The sequence below is a fragment of the Atractosteus spatula genome, unplaced genomic scaffold (genome assembly GCF_055471065.1).
Source record: "Atractosteus spatula isolate fAtrSpa1 unplaced genomic scaffold, fAtrSpa1.hap1 Scaffold_106, whole genome shotgun sequence".
Taxonomy (NCBI): domain Eukaryota; kingdom Metazoa; phylum Chordata; class Actinopteri; order Semionotiformes; family Lepisosteidae; genus Atractosteus; species Atractosteus spatula.
In genome coordinates, this window is record NW_028296660.1 from 10,480 (window position 1) to 34,099 (window position 23,620).

The following is a 23,620-nucleotide window of genomic DNA, read 5'->3' on the forward strand; positions in this document are numbered from 1 at the left end:
TCAGTGTGTCCAATAAGAGTCTGTACAGGAGTGTGTGTCTATACAGTGTGTCCAATAAGAGTCTGTACAGGTGTGTGTGTGTCTATACAGTGTGTCCAGTAAGAGTGTAATATAAACTTAACATTTAATTGTATAAACTTAACATCTGCGCGCAGCCTGGGTGCAGTTTAGTTTGCGCACAGAGCCGGGGGTCACTCGCTCCTGAGCCGGGAGAGTAACGGCGTTGCTCATACTGCTGGTGAAGAGCTCACAAGCCAGAAACCCAATCAAGAAACAAACAAGTTCATAACCGAGAGACGCACAGGACAGAACACAAGCAATCTGTTCAGAGTGGGTCAGAAATCCAAAAGCAAACCACAGCAGGGAACAGAGTGATACAAAGGCTGATCTGAAAACCCCAGGCTCCCAGTGAGACCTCTGAGGTGACACATCACTCACAGGTGGAACAGATCTCCCAGCAGACCGCATAGTCACAGCAATCTGGTGATCGACAGGTGATTCTTCTGTGCTCTGGCAGGAGCGAGTGTGACAGTGAGTGGGAATGAAAGCTGTATAAATACAGGACAGGTGTGACTCTGTACCGCGCGTCTCTAGACTGTATAAATACAGGTCAGGTGTGTCTCTGTACCGTGCGTCTCTAGACTGTATAAATACAGGTCAGGTGTGACTCTGTACTGTGTGTCTCTAGACTGTATAAATACAGGACAGGTGTGTCTCTAGACTGTATAAATACAGGTCAGGTGTGTCTCTGTACCGTGCGTCTCTAGACTGTATAAATACAGGACAGGTGTGTCTCACTTGTTTCTCACTCTTCTTCTGTAACTGATCCAGTCAAGACACATGGAGAAGAAGAGAGCAGAGAACAGGGCAAAGACCAGAGCGAAGCTCAGAGACACTTGTGCTGGGATCTCGTGTCCGGCTGGGCAGGGCTCAGGGTTCGAGTGGGGGGTGGGCTCTTCTTCTTTAGCTGTAATATACAAGTAGGAAGAACAGAAGTTCTTCATGACCGGCAGTGAGCTCATATAACAACAATAACAACAACAACTCTCCTGTCTGGAGAGAAGCCAGGGTATCGGCTTCAACCACAGGGCTGGGCAGCTTGTTCCCCACCCCCACCCCCCTCTGTGTACAGTAGAGCCTCCTGTCCTGACTGGAGGAGCTCACCCAGCTGTGTCTGGAGAGAAGCCAGGGTATCGGCTTCAACCACAGGGCTGGGCAGCTTGTTCCCCACCCCCACCCCTCTCTGTGTAAAGAAGAGCCCTTCATTTTACTTTTCATTGACCTGTGTGTTCATTACGCAAAGTGTCTGTTCCTCCGATCCCACTGTTACCAGTTTTAAACTGGAGCAGGAACGGGCAGCCCTGCTGTTAGGAAAACCAGTTTCCTGTTGCAGTGGTGTTGTTGGGCCAGTAGGTGGCTCTCTACGCCAAGCAACAGCGATGGACTGACGAGCTGGGTTGTCCCGTCAGTAAGAGTGCTCATGACTTGAGAGATTTGTGAGTGGCAGCAGTAGACGCCAGTATCTTGCTTTTATTTTTGAGACAAGTGCCTAAAATATAAATAAATTACAATGTAGAAAACAAGGCAGATGGGACAAATACAGGCAGCCCAGAGTTCACGTGTCATTTGCTAACTCAATTCACAGTACTGTACTCTCAGCTCTTACAGGCGATGCTCTGATTTACTGCAAACTGGTGTGTGTGAGTGTATGAGTGTGTGTGAATGTGTGTGTGCATTTGTGAGTCTGTGTGCGTTGTGCGTATGTGAATGTGCGTGTATGTTCATTTGTGTATGTGTGAGTATATGAGTCTGTGCATTAGTGTGTGCAAGTGTTCGAGTGTGTGTGTGTGTGCACGCGCCTGTGTGTGTTAAGTGTGTGAGTGATTGTATGAGTGTGTGTGAATGTGTGTGTAAGTGTACTGTATAAGTATTGTATGTGGGTTTGTGAGTGGTGTAAGTGTATGAGTGTGTGCGTGTGAATCTGTGTGGGCATTTGTGAGTCTGTGTGCATTGTGCATATGTGAACTTGTGTGTTTGTTCATTTGTGTGTGCGTTTATGAGTGTGTGTGTGTGTGTGAGTATATGAGTCTGTGCATTAGTGTGTGCGAGTGTATGCGAGTGTGTGTGTGCACTTGCGAGTGTGTGTGTGTGTGGCCTCTATCTGCGTCACCTGCAGGGCTGAGAGAGCTGAGCTACTGCACAGGATACAGGGTGTGGCTTCCTGTCAGTGCAGAAGTACATCACGCAGGGGGTCTGCAAAGCACCCCCATGCGTTTGCGTTTCGGTTTGCTGGCGAATGTAGACAGTCCACACATCAACAGCGTCCAAACTACTGCATTCCCGGTGTGGACAAACATCGCAGAACAATCAGGTGAAGTCTGACTGAATCTCCTGATTCAAGCGATATCTGTGTCCACAGGGCTGGGATCTTTCCTGAACAGCAACATTAAAATGAATAAACACAGTGCAAGAGGAAGACACTGCAGGTGAAATTACAAATTTAATGATGACAAGAAGAAAAGAAGAAGATGTGAAGTTGTGTGACATAAATTAAATACATTTTGAACAACCACTGAACATTCGTTCAACAATTAATGAATAGTCATCCAATTGTTTTCCAATTCCAGGTTGACGAGGAGCCAGAGTCTATCCCAGCAAGCAACAGGCACAAGGCAGGACAGCAGTCCATCACAGGACACACACACACACTCACACACCCTGGATAGGACAGCAGTCCATCACACACACACACAGTCACACACCCTGGACAGGACAGCAGTCCATCACAGGACACACACACACACCCTGGACAGGACAGCAGTCCATCACAGGACACACACACACTCACACACCCTGGACAGGACAGCAGTCCATCACACATACACACAGTCACACACCCTGGACAGGACAGCAGTCCATCACAGGACACACACACACACCCTGGACAGGACAGCAGTCCATCACAGGACACACACACACTCACACACCCTGGACAGGACAGCAGTCCATCACACATACACACACAGTCACACACCCTGGACAGGACAGCAGTCCATCACAGGACACACACACCCTGGACAGGACAGCAGTCCATCACAGGACACACACACACTCACACACCCTGGACAGGACAGCAGTCCATCACACACACACACACAGTCACACACCCTGGACAGGACAGCAGTCCATCACAGGACACACACACACACCCTGGACAGGACAGCAGTCCATCACAGGACACACACACACTCACACACCCTGGACAGGACAGCAGTCCATCACACACACACACACACACAGTCACACACCCTGGACAGGACAGCAGTCCATCACAGGACACACACACACACCCTGGACAGGACAGCAGTCCATCACAGGACACACACACTCACACACCCTGGACAGGACAGCAGTCCATCAGAGGACACACACACACACACACACACACCCTGGACAGGATAACAGTCCATCACAGGACACACACACACTCACGCACCCTGGACAGGACAGCAGTCCATCACAGGACACACACACACTCACACACACACCCTGGACAGGACACCAGTCCATCACACACACACACACCCTGGACAGGACACCAGTCCATCACAGGGGACACACACACACACACACACACACACACACACACACCTGGACAGGACACCAGTCCCTCACAGGTCACTGACCAGGGGAGAACATGCAGACTCCTGCACCACCAGCTCGTCCAACCTTTGGACAGCACTTTAAACAACATGTTTTCCTTCAGATCTTTCGGTCCATTTCCCCTCCACTGCCCAGCACAAACAAGATACGGATGAGGAAACACAAATGAGCCGAAACAAGACAAGCCAGTGAAGCTGGGACCTACAAGCGCGCTGGGCGGCATTTCCCCTCAGATCTGCAGGTGTGCCTGGTCCACCCGCGGTGGAGCATCAAGAGCAGAGCGGTGAGGTCGGGCAGGGCGCGACCACTCTTCTATTCACATCCCCCGAAGCCCAGCCTCAGAGAGCTTCCTGTGAAACAGCAGGGCGGTCACGCCGCACATCGTCAGCGCGGGCAGGCAGAGAGGCAGGAGGAGAGGGGGAAGAGAAGCGCCGCTTCACCCCGACAGGTTCTGGGCTGGCGATCGGGGGAGACGATCGCTCTGCGCGCTTCCGGACTCTCGGTCCCCGGCCGGCCTCATGATCTCGTACACGTCCTGCTGCCGTCCCTTCCCCTGGGGACACACAGAGGCTGGGCTCAGGTTACAGCCAGACTGGAGACAAACGAGGAAGACGCGGCGTGTCCCATCTTGTGCCTCTGCAGAACATTAATACTGGGATTCTCATAATCCTCCTGCCGGCGTCCCTGCCGCTGAAAACGGACAGAGGCTTGCGATGTCCGGGTCACAGTATCCCACTGCGAACTGTGAGCTGTAACTGCCGGACAATTCTAGGACCTCCGAGACAGAATGAGCGGAAGCACAAGGACTGATCTAGGAGACACTGTACGAGGATGCGGTTTCTGTGTGCTGCTGACAGCTGTCATCAGTTATTACTGTGAAACAGGCCTCTCTCTGTGCTCACTGTGACACACCTGGGGTCTGAAGAAGGAGCACACTATTTATTCCAGAAGACCAGTACTGCGACATGTGCTTGAACTGCTTTGGTATCACTTAACATCCAAATGCCGAAACAGATGCGCAAGATATTCTAATTTTGCATTCTGCCACTTATGAAGGACAACTCAAAAACAAAATACCTGCACGAGGCCTCTGTCTCCTTTTCTGTCCTGTGGCCGGCCTGGAAATTAAAACAAAACCTCATAAGACTGGACATAATTCCTCCATTCCTCTCTCTGCAACGAACACACAGTTACCTGTCTGTCTCAGCTGTGTGTGAAATACTGCTCCCACTGTCAGTGTTTCACCCCGCTGTCAGATCAGGAGCCCTTGGAGGCTAATAATCAATTAAGCAATAAAATTAATTGCTTTTGCATAACAGGTCTCATGGCAAAGAATCCCAAAGAATTCACCTAGTTTCAATATTACAACTGCAGCAATAGGTTCTAAAATGATTTTATAAACATAATTTCTGCATACCATATCATAAAATTAATTTTTAAAGATTCCAACATATAGGAAGGGATCCACTTGAATCCCTTACAACCCCACCTGGGAGACACACAGTAATCATTCTGCACCAGTAACCCCAACTGGGAGACACACAGTAATCATTCTGCACCAGTAACCCCACCTGGGAGACGCACAGCGATCATTGTGCACCAGTAACCCCACCTGGGAGACACACAGCGGTCGTTCTGCACCAGTAACCCCACCTGGGAGACACACAGCGATCAATCTGCACCAGTAACCCCACCTGGGAGAGCTTGTCTATTAAACTAGTTTGTTTATTAAAAGCAGCAGCGAAAAGGCTACTTTCTTATTTTATTTTTTTATCACTCCAAAGACAAAAAAAGGTGTGTACAAAAGTACTTCTTGAAGGTTTGCAGCCATCAGCATCCAAGCTGCTTCGCAGTCTCAGCTCTCACAGAGCTGTGGTGTGCTTAGAGGTCAAACGTCACACACGTACCGAACAAGAGCACCAACTCATACAGAGAGAACTGCATTCTGGAAATGACCACCAGCTGTGACCTGTCACCGGCCCTGGTCACCTTACTGAAGCACTCAACTGGAAATTCTTGTCAAGAGCGCCACCTACTGGTCGACCAACAGCATATAATTATATTTTTCTGAAATCACTGTTAGCATTGCGCACGGACAGTGTGCAGAGTGAACGCATACCTGGTCTGTAAAAGAGACAGAAGACGAAGCACGATGTCATCAGGGTGGAGAGAGGAGGAGCAACGATCAGGATGATCAGGCATGACCAGCCGATTCCAGAGGGATGTTCGCCATTTTCCTTCGATAATAATTCTAAAAAGAATTTTTGACTGTTTTTCATATTTTTATTTTATAAGCAAATTATTTTCTTAATTTACATATTGTTTTATTTTTTTTTTACATTGATATCAGACTGGTTAGGTCAGTAAGTAGGTTGTTCTCTCCTACACTGATCCTCAGTCTGGTTCTGTTTCCGATGTGAATCTCTCTCTCTGCAGTACAGATCATCCCTCTTCACAAATAAACTGTTCTCACCTTCTCCATGGAGCCTCAGCCTGGTGCCTTTTCCTATCTGTACCTCTCCCCTCTCTCTGGTGGTGCAGTAGTACAGCCCCTGGTCTGTCTCTGTGACCCCCTCAATCCTCAGACTGGAGGAGTTAGTGGAGGAGTTCAGCACCAGGCTGAAGCGAGAGTCCGGTCTTATCACATAGTAAAAAGGCTCAGTCTGCTGCTCCACTTGGTTCTTACTGGCTAAAATCCTCAGAGCCAGGGTCTCGTTACGCTGCAGAAACCAGGTGGTCTCGTGTCGGAGCTCGAGGTCACAGGGCAGGGTGACTGTGTCCCCCAGTCTGACTGCTCCAGAGACCACAGCCCACACAGCAGCGCCTGCAGAGGTTCGAGAAAGGAGAGTATTTGGTTACTCGGCAGAGAAAATGGCGTTGCATGATCCCGAACATTCTTCTAGGGAGGGGAAAGTGGGAAAACTGCTTTCAGCCCAGAATCGGCACGGATTCTGCTGAACTCAACAGGACACCCAGCTGAGTTCATATAATGCCTTGCGAAAGGATTCTGACCCTGGCAAAGATTCCACGCTGTGTTACTTTAAAGTTCGCAGTGATGACACTTCAAAGTAGCAATACAAATTTGTTGCAAAAAATGTCCACCTCCACACGTTCAAAGCAAAACAGAAACAGAGGGAAGTAAGTAGATCATCCATACGAAAGAAGAAATGGAAAAGTCACGACTGCTTAAGTATTCCAAACCTTCGTTTTGCACTGGCCAACCGCAATTAATTCCAGGTGCACAAAACTATTTTAACACGTCGCACAAACAGATGAGTGGCCTCTGTCAGTTTGCGTCAATTGAGTTTCGCACGATTTCTGAATGAACTCACGTTTATTCACACACATGATTCTCTACTTCGAGGACTTAAATGTGAATGCCAGCGAAAAAGCTAAATAAATTGAATACGCTTTGCAGCACAGAGGATTCTCCGATCATTTCGGGAGGCAGCTTAAAGTTGGCTACAGTTGTTCTTCCTGCAGGAACTGTGAACAGTACATCTTTATTTTTAAAGTATTAACCTGCACAGAGAAATTAAGAGCCCATATTGCACTTTAATGTCTCTGCGCATTTTCTCTCCCTTGAGGGAAATCTTGAAATCCCACTATCTTGCAGAACGGCCTGGTTACAACGTCGCCAGACACCACACTATTCACACAAAATGAAAAGCGCAAGAACTTCTCTCCCCCTGCCCAAGCCTGGAGATTTCCAAAGTCATGTTTTAAGTGTTTGAGTCTCCCTCATCATATAAGCCCTTGTCGTTGATACAGACGCTACTGAAATATATGTCATGACAGGACACCTTTGATGATTTAAGGTGTCGTCCACCCACAGCGCAGACCCGAATGTGGTCGAGACGCTGCGACTGAAAGGCAAAAATCACCTTTCAGACAGAAACACCTCGAGCACGACCGAACACCAGCTCCCCGGCCCACCCACTTCTCGAAATCTTTCAGTTCCGACCTGCTGCGCCGCGGGCTCCCGGGCGATCCCAGACACGGACGTGCAAACGAGAGCCGCATGATCACCCTGAGCAGAGGGCCGGGATTGTACAAGCGCGCGGAGTACTCACTGGCGGAGAGGAACAGAGCAGCGGGGCTGCACGGCGCCGACATCGAGCCCCGCCGTCTCGCTGGTGTGAGAGTGAAATAGAGAAGAGGCGTCGCTGCTCGGGGGGTCAGAATGAACTTGAACTTGGTCAGGAGTCACAGCTGCGTGGGTACAGAGGACTGACCAATAGAGAGCAGCTCCTTCAGACCTGTCCCCTCAGTGAGCCGCTCCTGACATCTCGCAGAAGACACCAGGAGGAGGGAGAACCTCCAGAACCAGGAGACCCCTGGACTAACTAGACAATGTCTCTCCAGAACCAGGGTCACAGACCCCCTGGACTAACTGGACTGGACCTCTCCAGAACCAGGAGACCCCTGGACTAACTGGACAATGTCTCTCCAGAACCAGGGTCACAGACCCCCTGGACTAACTGGACTGCACCTCTCCAGAACCAGGAGACCCCTGGACTAACTGGACAATGTCTCTCCAGAACCAGGGTCACAGACCCCCTGGACTAACTGGACTGGACCTCTCCAGAACCAGGAGACCCCTGGACTAACTGGACAATGTCTCTCCAGAACCAGGGTCACAGACCCCCTGGACTAACTGGACTGGACCTCTCCAGAACCAGGAGACCCCTGGACTAACTGGACAATGTCTCTCCAGAACCAGGGTCACAGACCCCCTGGACTAACTGGACTGGACCTCTCCAGAACCAGCAGACGCCTGTACTAACTGGACTGGGGCTCTCCAGAACCAGGAGACCCCTTGAGTAACTGGACCGGACCTTTACTAACTGGGCTGGATCTCAACAGAACCAGGAGACCCCCTGAGTAACTGGACCAGACCTCTCCAGAACCAGAGTCATAGACCCCTGGACTAACTGGACCGGGACTCTCCAAAAACCGAGACCCCCTGAGTAACTGGAGCGGACCTGTTCTAACTGGACCGGACCTCTCCAGAACCAGAGTCATAGACCCCTGGACTAACTGGACAGGGGCTCTCCTGTCCTGCAACAGACAGCCGCTCACTCAGGGCAAGTTGTATCGGACGCAGAAGTTCACATACCGCTTTAAAACACGAAAAAAAGGCCAGGAGTCCCATCCTGGGAGACGAATGTCCTGCCACTGAAAGCGCAGTGGCAAGTGCACACAAGCAGTAGGCGTTTCCTGGCCACAACAGACCAGACCGAGTTTCAAATGAAAACTATTTTTAAAGGCCGACTTCCGCTCATGAGAGGAAGAGGAAACCCCAACCGAAGACGAAGGCCGTTCGCGTTTGGCAAATGCGCCGTTCACTTCCTTTCGAATAAGCCCATTAGAAATGCATTTATTAAACTTATCGAAGCCTGAAGGCACGTTACCGTTAAAAACGCTAATTCGCATTGAATTTTGAATGTTTCCCACTTCTGCAATTGTAAAGAAAGAGAATATGAAACTTAATATTTCATATTCCTCACTTTAGCGAAGCAGCTGAACGCTTGGTAACCGTGGGAACCGACTCTGGGAAGAGTCCTGCGTTTGAACAGTGCGAAGTAGATGTAAAGGCGTGTTTACAGACGAGCCCAGGTCTCTTCTATTCATATCCCCCCGAACCCCCAGCCTCAGAGGGCTTCCTGTGAACCATGACCAGCCGATTCCAGAGGGATGTTCGCCATTTTCCTTCGATGATAATTCTAAAAAGACTTCTTGTCTGTTTTTCATATTTTTATTTTATAAGCAAATTATTTTCTTAATTTACATATTGTTTTATTTTTTTTTTACATTGATATCAGACTGGTTAGGTCAGTAAGTAGGTTGTTCTCTCCTACACTGATCCTCAGTCTGGTTCTGTTTCCGATGTGAATCTCTCTCTCTGCAGTACAGATCATCCCTCTTCACAAATAAACTGTTCTCACCTTCTCCATGGAGCCTCAGCCTGGTGCCTTTTCCTATCTGTACATCTCCCCTCTCTCTGGTGGTGCAGTAGTACAGCCCCTGGTCTGTCACTGTGACCCCCTCAATCCTCAGACTGGAGGAGTTAGTGGAGGGGTTCAGCACCAGGCTGAAGCGAGAGTCAGGTCTCTTCTTGTAGTCAAAAGGCTCAGTCTGCTGCTCCACTTGGTTCTTACTGGCTAAAATCCTCAGAGCCAGGGTCTCGTTACGCTGCAGAAACCAGGTGGTCTCTTGTCGGAGCTCGAGGTCACAGGGCAGGGTGACTGTGTCCCCCAGTCTGACTGCTCCAGAGACCACAGCCCACACAGCAGCGCCTGCAGAGGTTCGAGAAAGGAGAGTATTTGGTTACTCGGCAGAGAAAATGGCGTTGCATGATCCCGAACATTCTTCTAGGGAGGGGAAAGTGGGAAAACTGCTTTCAGCCCAGAATCGGCACGGATTCTGCTGAACTCAACAGGACACCCAGCTGAGTTCATATAATGCCTTGCGAAAGGATTCTGACCCTGGCAAAGATTCCACGCTGTGTTACTTTAAAGTTCGCAGTGATGACACTTCAAAGTAGCAATACAAATTTGTTGCAAAAAACGTCCACCTCCACACAATCAAAGCAAAACAGAAACAGAGGGAAGTAAGTAGATCATCCATAGGAAAGAAGAAATGGAAAAGTCACGACTGCTTAAGTATTCCAAACCTTCGTTTTGCACTGGCCAACCGCAATTAATTCCAGGTGCACAAAACTATTTTAACACGTCGCACAAACGGTTGAGTGGCCTCTGTCACTTTGCGTCAATTGAGTTTCGCACGATTTCTGAATGAACTCACGTTTATTCACACACATGATTCTCTACTTCGAGGACTTAAATGTGAAAGCCAGCGAAAAAGCTAAATAAATTGAATACGCTTTGCAGCACAGAGGATTCTCCGATCATTTCAGGAGGCAGCTTAAAGTTGGCTACAGTTGTTCTTCCTGCAGGAACTGTGAACAGTACATCTTTATTTTTAAAGTATTAAGCTGCACAGAGAAATTAAGAGCCCATATTGCACTTTAATGTCTCTGTGCATTTTCTCTCCCTTTAGGGAAATCTTGAAATCCCACTATCTTGCAGAACGGCCTGGTTACAACGTCGCCAGACACCACACTATTCACTCAAAATGAAAAGCGCAAGAACTTCTCTCCCCCTGCCCAAGCCTGGAGATTTCCAAAGTCATGTTTTAAGTGTTCGAGTCTCCCTCATCATATAAGCCCTTGTCGTTGATACAGACGCTACTGAAATATATGTCATGACAGGACACCTTTGATGATTTAAGGTGTCGTCCACCCACAGCGCAGACCCGAATGTGGTCGAGACGCTGCGACTGAAAGGCAAAAATCACTTTTCAGACAGAAACACCTCGAGCACGACCGAACACCAGCTCCCCGGCCCACCCACTTCTCGAAATCTTTCAGTTCCGACCTGCTGCGCCGCGGGCTCCCGGGCGATCCCAGACACGGACGTGCAAACGAGAGCCGCATGATCACCCTGAGCAGAGGGCCGGGATTGTACAAGCGCGCGGAGTACTCACTGGCGGAGAGGAACAGAGCAAGGGGGCTGCACGGCGCCGACATCGAGCCCCGCCGTCTCGCTGGTGTGAGAGTGAAATAGAGAAGAGGCGTCGCTGCTCGGGGGGGCAGAATGAACTTGAACTTGGTCAGGAGTCACAGCTGCGTGGGTACAGAGGACTGACCAATAGAGAGCAGCTCCTTCAGACCTGTCCTCTCAGTGAGCCGCTCCTGACATCTCGCAGAAGACACCAGGAGGAGGGAGAACCTCCAGAACCAGGAGACCCCCGGACTAACTGGACAAGGTCTCTCCAGAACCAGGGTCACAGACCCCCTGGACTAACTGGACTGGACCTCTCCAGAACCAGGAGACCCCTGGACTAACTGGACAATGTCTCTCCAGAACCAGGGACACAGACCCCCTGGACCAACTGGACTGGACCTCTCCAGAACCAGGAGACCCCTGGACTAACTGGACAATGTCTCTCCAGAACTAGGGACACAGACCCCCTGGACCAACTGGACTGGACCTCTCCAGAACCAGGAGACCCCTGGACTAACTGGACAATGTCTCTCCAGAACCAGGGTCACAGACCCCCTGGACTAACTGGACTGGACCTCTCCAGAACCAGCAGACGCCTTTACTAACTGGACTGGGGCTCTCCAGAACCAGGAGACCCCTTGAGTAACTGGACCGGACCTTTACTAACTGGGCTGGATCTCAACAGAACCAGGAGACCCCCTGAGTAACTGAACCGGACCTCTCCAGAACCAGAGTCATAGACCCCTGGACTAACTGGACCGGGGCTCTCCAAAAACCGAGACCCCCTGAGTAACTGGACCGGACCTGTTCTAACTGGACTGGACCTCTCCAGAACCAGCAGACGCCTTTACTAACTGGACTGGGGCTCTCCAGAACCAGGAGACCCCTTGAGTAACTGGACCGGACCTTTACTAACTGGACTGGATCTCAACAGAATCAGGAGACCCCTTGAGTAACTGGACCGGACCTCTCCAGAACCAGTCATAGACCCCTGGACTAACTGGACAGGGGCTCTCCTGTCCTGCAACAGACAGCCGCTCACTCAGGGCAAGTTGTATCGGACGCAGAAGTTCACATACCGCTTTAAAACACGAAAAAAAGGCCAGGAGTCCCATCCTGGGAGACGAATGTCCTGCCACTGAAAGCGCAGTGGCAAGTGCACACAAGCAGTAGGCGTTTCCTGGCCACAACAGACCAGACCGAGTTTCAAATGAAAACTATTTTTAAAGGCCGACTTCCGCTCATGAGAGGAAGAGGAAACCCCAACCGAAGACGAAGGCCGTTCGCTTTTGGCAAATGCGCCGTTCACTTCCTTTCGAATAAGCCCATTAGAAATGCATTTATTAAACTTATCGAAGCCTGAAGGCACGTTACCGTTAAAAACGCTAATTCGTATGGAATTTTGAATGTTTCCCACTTCTGCAATTGTAAAGAAAGAGAATATGAAACTTAATATTTCATATTCCTCACTTTGAACGCTTGGTAACCTTGGTAACCGCTTTTTTCCCTTTTATTTGTTTTCTGTGCGGTGGCGGCTCTGGCCACACCAGACCGGAAACGGAAGTAACTGGCCCACCGGGCTCGCCTGTTGCTAGGGGCAACAGTTGCTCAGGTTGACCTTCAGGTCTGTTGAAGGCCCTTGGTTGTGGAGCGATTTAAAATCAATACAGATGATAACTGTGCCTTTTGTTAAAGTAGCCCCGAAACCACACGGCATTCATTTTGATTACGTCCTGTTGTAAAAACCTTCTGGCCTGATTTGCAAACTTATATTTAAAAAGAGGCTAATACTGATATTGTTTTTAAAGGAATAGACGTTATGTTAAGTTTTGATCTAGTTAAAAACAATCTGAAAATATTATTTTTCATATAATAATATTATTATTTTTTAAAAATATATTTTGTAGTTGACTTATTATACTGGCACGTTATTATGTACGTAAAGTGAAACGGTCTGGGAAGAGTCCTGTGTTTGAACAGTGCGAAGTAGATGTAAAGGCGTGTTTACAGACGATTTCGAAATGTAAAAACGTGAACGCTGTGCGGACCTCGTTTTTATTTACTCCGTTTAAACTTTTGTCATGGCGTGTGTATCCCTGCCGATGTTATTGGTATGTTACATGTTACTCCTGTCTGTGTTATATCTTTTTCTGTTGTTAAAATGAATAAAACAAAACAAGAATCCTAGCACGAATCAAACACGATAGATACAATAACCAGATTAGGTCCTCGACGGTCTGCACTATAAAACAGAGAATTCCTCGGGCGATAGAGCTGGTTTATAAATTCAGGCCAGTCTGTTCTTGGCTATTTAAGCATATATGCCCCCTAGTGACCAAACTGAGCTACTGCAGCGTGGGTTTCTTCTCCGCTGGATGACAATAGTAACTCCTCACACTTTTCTGGACTCTCCACTCAGAGGTCTTCCCAGGTCATGGGGATCCCCTCCACTACCCCCAGTGTGCAGCCCCTCCTGGGTGATGCGCCAGTCCGCTCCCCACACACCAGCTCTCAGTGGGGAGGGGAGCAGAGCGATGAGGCCAGTTCAGAGAGGGGGGTGATTAAGAGGGCATGATGGGTAAAGACCAGGGGGGTATTTGACCAGGACACTGGGGTAACACCCCTACTCTTCTCCAGAGACACCCCCGGATTGTTAATGAGCACAGAGAGTCAGGACCTTGGTTTTACGTCTCATCTGAAGGACGGTGCCTGTTTACAGTCCAGTGTCCCCGTCACTATACTGGGGCATCAGGACCCACACAGACTGCAGGGTGAGAGCGCCCCCTGCTGGCCCCACTCACACCTCCTTAATAAGCTTCAATCTCAAGTGTCATTTTTGCAGTGGTGAGACAGAAGCCAAGATGGACGGACGCAAGGTGGGCGCTACTCTTTTCGTCACCTGTGAGTACTTATCCAGATCAGCATTTTACACCAAAAAGCCGCCTCAAAAGTCTTCCTTGACGCGCTGCGCGTTTTCTGGGCGCGCCGATCTAGAAACGACACTTCACAATCTTTCCCGTCTTCAAATGAAGGCTCAAGCGTCAGTATGAGTAACTAAAAACACCTTTTCACCTTCTGTTTGTTTGTGCAGTTGTTTGAGAGCTTAGTTCTAGCCTTATTAGTACAGTAAACCTTTACTGAACAGAACTGACACTTGTCACATGTGGTTTCAATTAGTCACTGAAACAAGCACTTTCAAGTAACAAGCAACACACTTGGGAAACAAGCACAGAGAAAGACTTTATAGGTCAAAATTAAATGCAACAGAAAATGTAGGAATAATATCCCGTAGTAAGAGTGTGGCATGAAATGGAAGTTTTCAAATACGCCGGTTTACTACATTAGATGTTTTTAAAATGGTGTTGGAATTTCCCTACTGCTGCTGCAGCTGCATATCTGCCTACAGACGTGCCAGATTCGAACACAGACAAAGCAACAATGAGCTATTCCTCGAGAAGCAGACAACTGTAATTTTTTTATTTTACATCTATAATGTGCAACAAAACCTAGTTCCACGGTTGGTTCTAGGGTGAAGAGAAACTGCCTATTTCTCAGATTAGGGGGTTAAAAGAACATTTTTCAGGAAAATCTCTGATGGAAATATACAGCCATCTCAAACAACCCAAGACCATCTTACACTCCCACATCTAAGATGCCTGTGCTCACTTGTGATTCTCTCAAATCAGATGCGAGAGTCATCAAGACATTCTCAGGACCGACGAGCAACACTTGTCATGCAACGCCATTTTCTCTGCTAAGTAACCAAATGCTCTCCTTTCTCGAAACCTCTGCAGGCGCTGCTGTGTGGGCTGTGGTCTCTGGAGCAGTCAGTCTGGGGGACACAGTCACCCTGCCCTGTGACCTCGAGCTCCGACACGAGACCACCTGGTTTCTGCAGCGTAACGAGACCCTGGCTCTGAGGATTTTAGCCAGTAAGAACCAAGTGGAGCAGCAGACTGAGCCTTTTTACTATGTGATAAGACCGGACTCTCGCTTCAGCCTGGTGCTGAACCCCTCCACTGCCTCTCCTGATCTGAGGATTGAGGGGGTCACAGAGACAGACCAGGGGCTGTACTACTGCGCCACCAGAGAGAAGGGGGAGATTCACATTGGACAACGGAGAAGACTTCAAATTGGTGAGAATAAAGCTATCTTCCCCCCCTAGGCATGTAGGTAGGTACTGGAACAGTTCAATGACCCAGAGTGAGGAGTGCACACTTTTTATACAGTAGGAATAACTGGTAACAGGACAGTAACGAAACCATTTATCCATCTCTGATTTAGAAAACACGTTTCACGTAGTTTCACGTAGTTTCCCCATGAACCACCACAGTGCATCAGCAATAACCACTAACAGCTGAAGGACGCCTTGTTTTTGAGGAGGGTGTATTCTGTGTGGAAAAGAACAGAGTCCTGTTTCGGGTCACGCTACCGGTTCTGAGCTGACAGGGAGGACCACCAGCGATCGGGCACGGACTCGGCTATCTCGACAGCACCTGGGCCTTGGTGCTTCATCTGTCTCACCACCGCGCGACTCCTGGCTTGAAATTCAACGCCAAACCGAGCTAAATCGCAGAGACAGATGGGTTTGCTCTGCAGCAACGTCACTTGGATTCCAGAGATCACGGCATCAGTTTCGTGACCTACTTCCACAGCGTGCTTTCTCAAGCGAGAATGTCGTGTGCGCTGACCTACGTGCCCCTGTGTTCATTCAAATGTCAAACCAGCACCAACTTCACCATCCTCCTTCTTTCCCTCTCTGCACCGAGATCTGGCAGGGCGCCAAACCCACTGACGATTTAAGTGGTGACGAAGAAGAAAATCACTATTTCCGATCAAAAAGAAAAAGAACGTGATTGAGATCAGATCGCGTGATCGTTATGCCTATCGTCGCTAGAGACGACTAGTGAAGGAATCTGTGGACCGACTGATACACAATCGCACACACCTAACACTGCCTCACAGCTGTGCACACACACGGACACACAATCGCACACACCTGACACTGCCACACAGCTGTGCACACACACGGACACACAATCGCACACACCTGACACTGCCACACAGCTGTGCACACACACGGACACACAATCGCACACACCTGACACTGCCACACAGCTGTGCACCAACTGATACACAATCGCACACACCTGACACTGCCACACAGCTGTGCACCGACTGATACACAATCGCACACACCTGACACTGCCACACAGCTGTGCACCGACTGATACACAATCGCACACACCTGACACTGCCACACAGCGGTGCACACACACGGATACACAATCACACACACCTGACACTGCCTCACGGCTGTGCACACGCACGGATACACAATCACACACACCTGACACTGCCTCACAGCTGTGCACACGCACGGATACACAATCGCACACACTTGACACTGCCACACAGCTGTGCACACGCACGGATACACAATCGCACACACCTGACACTGCCTCACAGCTGTGCACACGCACGGATACACAATCGCACACACCTGACACTGCCACACAGCTGTGCACACACACGGATACACAACTTTACCCATCATGGCCTCCTAATCACCCCCTCTCTGAATTGGCCCCATCCCTCTGCTCTCCTCCCCACTGATGGATGGTGTGTGGGGAGCGTTCTGGAGCATCATTCGCTGACTGGCACACTTTGCCTGCCGTCGCGTCACATTGGTGGCGGTAGTGGGATCCTGTGTGAACTGTAAACAGCTTCAGAAGAGGAATAATAAGGGGATTCTTATGTTTAACTTACTAGAGCAGGAAAGGGAGGCCTCCAGCCCTCCCCAGCACCCCGGAATCGGACTGCCCTGCCTGATCGTGCTGCTGTCGGCCGTCCCCCTGTCCGCCCTGGCCTCGTCCTGCTGCGTCCTCTTCATCCTCCTCCGCGGGAGAGGTAGGGCCGCCCTCTTCCTCTCTCCGCTGCGCGACAGCCGCTCACGAAACCGACCCCTGAGAATCAGCGCCACACCGCTTTCCCGTCCTCTCAGCTCGGCCTCAATCTTTTCATAACAGGCAAAGGACAACGTGACGCTCGGCACCGGAGCCCAAGACGGGACGCGGCACAGGTACGGTCCGTCCGGCCATTTCCAATGAATTCGGCAGCGTCGGGATAACTGACAGTCGTGCCTGGCAGTGTTGGGATTGTCCAAACCTGCAACAGAGCCTGCGTTCTCCATCCTTTCCAACGGCGTCTGCTGGTTTCGAGAACTACTGAGATCACCAGATACAAGCCCCAAGCATTCCAGTTCAGAGCCTCTTGATACTGTGGCTGAGCACCAGGTAAGCGACACCTCGGGGTGCTCTCCTGCAGCTGTGGGGCTGTGCTCGCCAAGCCTGCGGGAAGAGACCGAGCCGAGGGGAGAGATCTGAAGCAGAGAGCAGGATTCAAGAACAGGGGCTGGAGCGACAGAAACAAGTCTTGAAGCCGCAGTTGTCAGCGGTTGAGTTAAAATCTGTGTCACCAGGTCAGGCCACAGTCCCGCAGATTCCCCCCAAAAAAGGAACGTACGTCTTTCTCCACGCTGCTCGTGCGCGACTGAACTCTTGTGTTGCTTTCAGGGGGAGAACGGAAGTGCACCGTACGAGAACTTGCACCCCGCCTCTGAGCCCCGACGACCCAGGGACAGGGATTTCTGAAGCCGTTCTCGGCCTCGCGAGACGCAGCTCAAAGCCTCGAGGTTAAAAGCGTACCCCACCTGAAGTTTCTCTGCTCTTGTTTCCTGCCTGGCTGTAGTCTGAGAAGCACCGCTCCAACGACAGACCACACTGCAGCTTACAGCTGCGTCAGGCTTCAGCTTTGAGGAAGTGAGATTCGCTTAAAAACACAGGCGCTCAGGCCTCTGCAACCCATCTGTTCCAATCCACTTTGCCGCAGTGCGACCGGTAGTTTAACCGTTATTCTGATCCTTATATCCATCACTGGAAGATTCCCAAGTGCCTCCAGGCGAGCTGCGGGACTTGGGGCAAGATTTGAGGTCAATATCCAGTGTGACTGGGACTCCCCAGGCAGCGCGCCACTGGATTGGCTGTGCTCACAGAGGCACCTGCCGTTGCCGGGACGCCGTCCGTGAGGGACAGGTCTCTTCTCCAATGGGCGCTGCGCTTTTTTACCTGTGAAAAGGAGGGCATATCAGAACCCGCTGGCACTTCCTCATTCTCCCCTGCGTGGAGTCAAGGGAAGGGTAACTCAACTACCACACACAAACAGGTATTCACTTGAGTAGATGCTGTATCATACAGCGCTTATTAAACTATAGAAGCAAATAAAACAGTAGAAATCTGACTCTGGCCTGGAAACAATACTCCTTGAGCTGAGGGTTTCGCAAGATCTCTACAGACGAGCAGGCTTGCGGTCAGAGCTATGTGCTCTATGCCTCGGCTCTCTGTACCCTTTCACGGAACAGCAGCGCAAAACCCCAAACGACAACCGTAAGAAAAAAAAGGTCACAGGAAGACAAGCACAGCAGATCTAGACTCCGCAAGACGGGGTGCGATTTAATTCAGAATCCTCACTGGTGGCATCTGAAGGAGCACACTTGAAAGGCAGCCAGTGTCAAAAGACTTGATGCAGTAAACTATACCCCTGCAATGAGTACAACGGTGCTGATTAAAAGGCTTTCGCACAAAATCGAGAAGACCAAACTTCCACTGCAAGTCTTTAAAAGAGGCAGCGGGGGTGCTCCGTTCTTTTTAAAGCAGATAAAACAACAGGACGAAACGCGCGCTTCACCGCAGCACCTCTTCAGAGGAATTCACAAATGTAAAAACTAAAAATGATACTTTTGACATATTTCCACTGTGTCTCTCGCTATTTGATTCTTCGCATTTTAATGGAATTTAAATTAAAAAAAGTAATTCTACTTTAAAAGCAAGAATAGAGGGAGCAGTATGAGACCATTTACTTTGGTGGCTGAAGTATTTAGCCAAAATAACTAACAGTTGAATAATAAAAACATGTCCTTTATCCAACTCAGATCTAACAAAATATAACATAGTATCAAAATCTTTCCATTTAACATTTACCTTTGAATGTTGAACAATAACATTTTGCAGATCCATTCAAAACAGTTTTGTATATATGCAGTTAACAGACAAATGTCACAAAGATTATTATTATCACCCGTCTCCACGCTCGAAAGGTCGCCCGTCAGGCCCTCTTCAACGTCATTTTCCGTCGACACGGGAACCTTCAACCCGTTTCCTATTCACATCTGCTTTTGCGAATCAGATATTGAAACAGCGGAACACATTTTCTTCTCTTGGCATTATTCAACAGCCTTCTGGCACTTGGTATGTTCTTGCCTAAATGATAGTTATATTCCTGTACATCACACATTCAAGGACCGTTCCGAATCCAGACGGAGAAGTTCGTGAAATGGTAAATGTCATTCTAATGTTAGCAAAATTGTACATACATACATGGGTGTAGCGTTAAAAAAAACTACCTGGCGCTTAAAATAATTATCTGACTCACTTACGCTATACTCAGACTCACTAACAATATTAAAAAATAAGATTGGTGGGTTGGTCTACAAAAACTCTTCTGGCATATAAACGTATTTATACCCCTGACACCACACAACCTCTGTACTGTTGACAACGTGTTTTTTTTCTTTTTCATTCACTTGATGCTACCTTTGTTCACTCAAGTTCTGACATTTGTACACTTATATGTACAACCCCCCTGTTTGTTGTATTTTCCCTTTTGTATTTACCAAAATAAAAACTTTTAATAAAACAACAACAAAAATCTCTTGCCGGGGCTACTGGTCGCGTCTGTTTTTACGGGTAAGTTTTCCGGGTAAGCGAACAGGTCAACTTGGAGCGAGCGAGCATGCGCGCCTTACACCTGGATTAAATCAACGAGTTAGTGGGGAAAAACAACGCACCTCAAAAGACACTCCTTCTACTTATTTTTTTTAATAACCCCTGCATGCACGTTAATATGTTATAGGGCCCCTCCTTAACACAGACTCTGGGCAGTTTCCACTCCGTTGAGGGGGGAATCTGGCATGGGAAGACAGGTGACCGGGAGAGGGGCTCTCGGGAACAGGATCATTCAAGCCAGCGGGTCGCAGCTGCAAACAAAGATCTTTCCCTAACCCCTCTTGAAGAAGGTTTCAGTTGCAGGAGAGAGCAGTGCCCAGGACGTGATTCTAGTGTTCTAGTCTCTGGTGTTCCCAGTCTCGTAATCGACCCCCTCCGTCAGAGCGGCCCAGGCCTGGACCTGGAGACCCCCAGAGTAATCAGACCTACAGCTGGCCACTCTGAATCCTGGGAGCGGCAGACCAGCAGGCTGTGGCTCCCTGATGAAGAATAATAATAATAATTGCTTACACTTATACAGCGCTTTTCTGGACACTCCACTCAAAGCGCTTTACAGGTCATGGGGATCCCCTCCACCCCTACCAGTGTGTACCCCACCTCGATGATGTGACGGCAGCCATAGTGCACCAGAACGCTCCCCACACACCAGCTCTCAGTGGGGAGGAGAGCAGAGGGATGGAGCCAGTTCAGAGATGGGAATTATTAGGAGGCCATGACTGGTAAATGGGAATTTTGACCAGGACACTGGGGTAACACCCCTACTCTTTTCGAGAAACACCCTGGGATTGTTAAAGACCACAGAGAGTCAGGAACTCGATTTGACGTCTCATCCGAAGGACAGCGCCTGTTTACAGTCCAGTGTCCCTCGTCACTATACTGGGGAATCAGGACCCACACAGACCACAGGGTGAGAGCGCCCCCTGCTGGCCCCACTCACACCTCTTCCAGCACCAACCATAGTTTTTCCCAGGAGTCTCCCCTCCAGGTACTGACCAGGCTCACCCCTGCTGAGCTTCAGTGGGTTACCAGTTGTGAGTTGCAGGGTTATTTGGCTGCTGGCCTGAAATCTTCCCTCCAGGCTCAGCTCAGAGGAAGTACCCAGACAAACATCACTTTATTGATAGAAAAATGTATTAAACGTGTAAAGATGTTGCACAGTAACAGTTTGCATTCAACATCCCAGCTTTAAGCCAGTTATATTAAGAAAGACAGCATTTTGAAAAAAACAAAGCTTTCTTACAGAGAGTTCCCCCAGTCAGAAGACAAATCAGAAGAGAACAGTAACACACAGAGTACAGAAATACAGGAGGTTTTACTGAGAGCAGCTGGTACTGAAGAAAGAGAGAATTGTTCATACAGAACTGTCCAGTCCACTGTCTGTCCCCAGTGTCCGATAACTCCCTCAGCTCCTGTGCAGATTCCAGTCTGTCTGTCCTCAGTGTCCGATAACTCCCTCAGCTCCTGTCCAGACTGCAGTCTGTCTGTCCTCAGTGTCTGATAACCCCCTCAGCTCCTGTCCAGACTGCAGTCTGTCTGTCCTCAGTGTCTGATAACTCCCTCAGCTCCTGTCCAGACTGCAGTCTGTCTGGTGCTAATCCATCCTGCTGATTCCTCCTCCTCCTCCTCCTACACCACCAGATCCCAAATCCTGCTGCTGCCAGAACTACTACGGCTCCCAGGACAGATACACCTGCTATCACACCAGTAGACCTGTCTCTGTGGTCAGAGTCTGCAAGGAAACACAGCAACACCTGGATCACATCTAGATCACAGTCAGTCTGTTCTCCATCACTTCCTGAAGGACACACTCTCACATCACTCCAACCTGGAGAACATCTAGATCACAGTCAGTCTGTTCTCCATCACTTCCTGAAGGACACACTCTCACATCACACCAGCCTGGAGAACATCTAGATCACAGTCAGTCTGTTCTCCATCACTTCCTGAAGGACACACTCTCACATCACATCAACCTGGAGAACATCTAGATCACAGTCAGTCTGTTCTCCATCACTTCCTGAAGGACACACTCTCACATCACATCAACCTGGAGAACATCTAGATCACAGTCAGTCTGTTCTCCACCACTTCCTGAAGGACAAACTCTCACGTCACACCAACCTGGAGAACAGGACTGTTCTACTGCACTGGGACTGGAGCTCCTATTGTAACAGTCTGTTCTACTGCACTGGGACTGGAGCTCCTACTGTAACAGACTGTTCTACTGCACTGGGACTGGAGCTCCTACTGTAACAGACTGTTCTACTGGACTGGGACTGGAGCTCCTACTGTAACAAACTGTTCTACTGGACTGGGACTGGAGCTTCTATTGTAACAGACTGTTCTACTGCACTGGGACTGGAGCTCCCATTGTAACAGACTGCTCTACTGGACTGGGACTGGAGCTCCTATTGTAACAGACTGTTCTACTGGGCTGGGACTGGAGCTCCTATTGTAACAGACTGTTCTACTGCACTGGGACTGGAGCTCCTATTGTAACAGACTGTTCTACTGCACTGGGACTGGAGCTCCTATTGTAACAGACTGTTCTACTGGACTGGGACTGGAGCTCCTATTGTAACAGACTGTTCTACTGCACTGGGACTGGAGCTTCTATTGTAACAGACTGTTCTACTGCACTGGGACTGGAGCTCCTATTGTAACAGACTGTTCTACTGCACTGGGACTGGAGCTCCTATTGTAACAGACTGTTCTACTGCACTGGGACTGGAGCTCCTATTGTAACAGACTGTTCTACTGCACTGGGACTGTAGCTCCTACTGTAACAGACTGTTCTACTGGACTGGGACTGGAGCTCCTATTGTAACAGACTGTTCTACTGCACTGGGACTGGAGCTCCTATTGTAACAGGACTTTCCTGCTGGACTGGAAGGAAACCCTTCTACAAACCAGTACCTAATTTTGCAATAAGGCTTAAATTGTGGGAAAAAATGAAAAATTAATCATGTGTTCATAGACACGTTATAATTAATAATATTAACAACGAGAGTCTGCTGCTCAGCTGAGACCTGAAGACTCTTAACCGGGGTCTGACCTCGCCGTGGGCCATGAAGTAGCCGGGTTTTCAACAGACGGGTGTGTTTGAGGCGCTGAAGTTGAACCTCGGAGGCGACTGACCGGCGTGAGCAGTGAGTATCTGGACTCTCGCTGACCGAACACCACCGAAAACACAAAAAAATATTCATGCATAAACAATAACGAAAAGTACAATACAAGCAAGAGTCCATATAACATTTCAAGACATCGTCAGGGGTACATATAACAAAATACATTCACATCATGAAAATAGTTTTAACAAATTATATAAAGATGACGTCCGCGCCACTTTCTCATGTTTTTACAATTTGAAATAGTCTGTAGAAATAGTTCAGGTGGGTTCTCTTTCTTCTTTTTTTCAGCATGGAATAAACCTATTACTTGTTCGTCTGTAGAAATAGTCGTTTACATCCACTTCAAAATGCTCAGACATGGGATTCTTCCCAGACCACGTGCCGTTATAATAATTAAATTTATTACAAACGATAT

The 23,620-nt window shown here is 49.0% G+C and overlaps 1 protein-coding gene across 5 annotated transcripts; it reads right to left on the reverse strand.

Moving 5' to 3' along the window:
• Window positions 1-464: 464 nt before the first annotated feature.
• LOC148809885 (junctional adhesion molecule-like) lies at window positions 465-23,541 on the reverse strand. Of its 5 annotated transcripts, none has more exons than XM_088909184.1 (7): window positions 23,130-23,541; window positions 17,001-18,358; window positions 9,612-9,962; window positions 6,137-6,487; window positions 5,783-5,914; window positions 4,741-4,781; window positions 2,488-4,216 (listed from the first exon to the last, which is right to left on the reverse strand). In XM_088909184.1, exons 2-7 carry the CDS (start codon window positions 17,422-17,424, stop codon window positions 4,100-4,102), a joined length of 1,416 nt encoding a protein of 471 aa, XP_088765310.1. In that variant the 5' UTR covers window positions 17,425-18,358; window positions 23,130-23,541; the 3' UTR covers window positions 2,488-4,099. The 5 variants fall into 5 exon arrangements, with proteins under 5 accessions (XP_088765312.1, XP_088765310.1, XP_088765311.1 ...); XM_088909185.1 differs by lacking the exon at window positions 23,130-23,541 and adding an exon at window positions 19,271-20,503; XM_088909187.1 differs by having other exon boundaries at window positions 4,100-4,216; window positions 6,350-6,487.
• Between the last annotated feature and the right edge of the window lie 79 nt (window positions 23,542-23,620).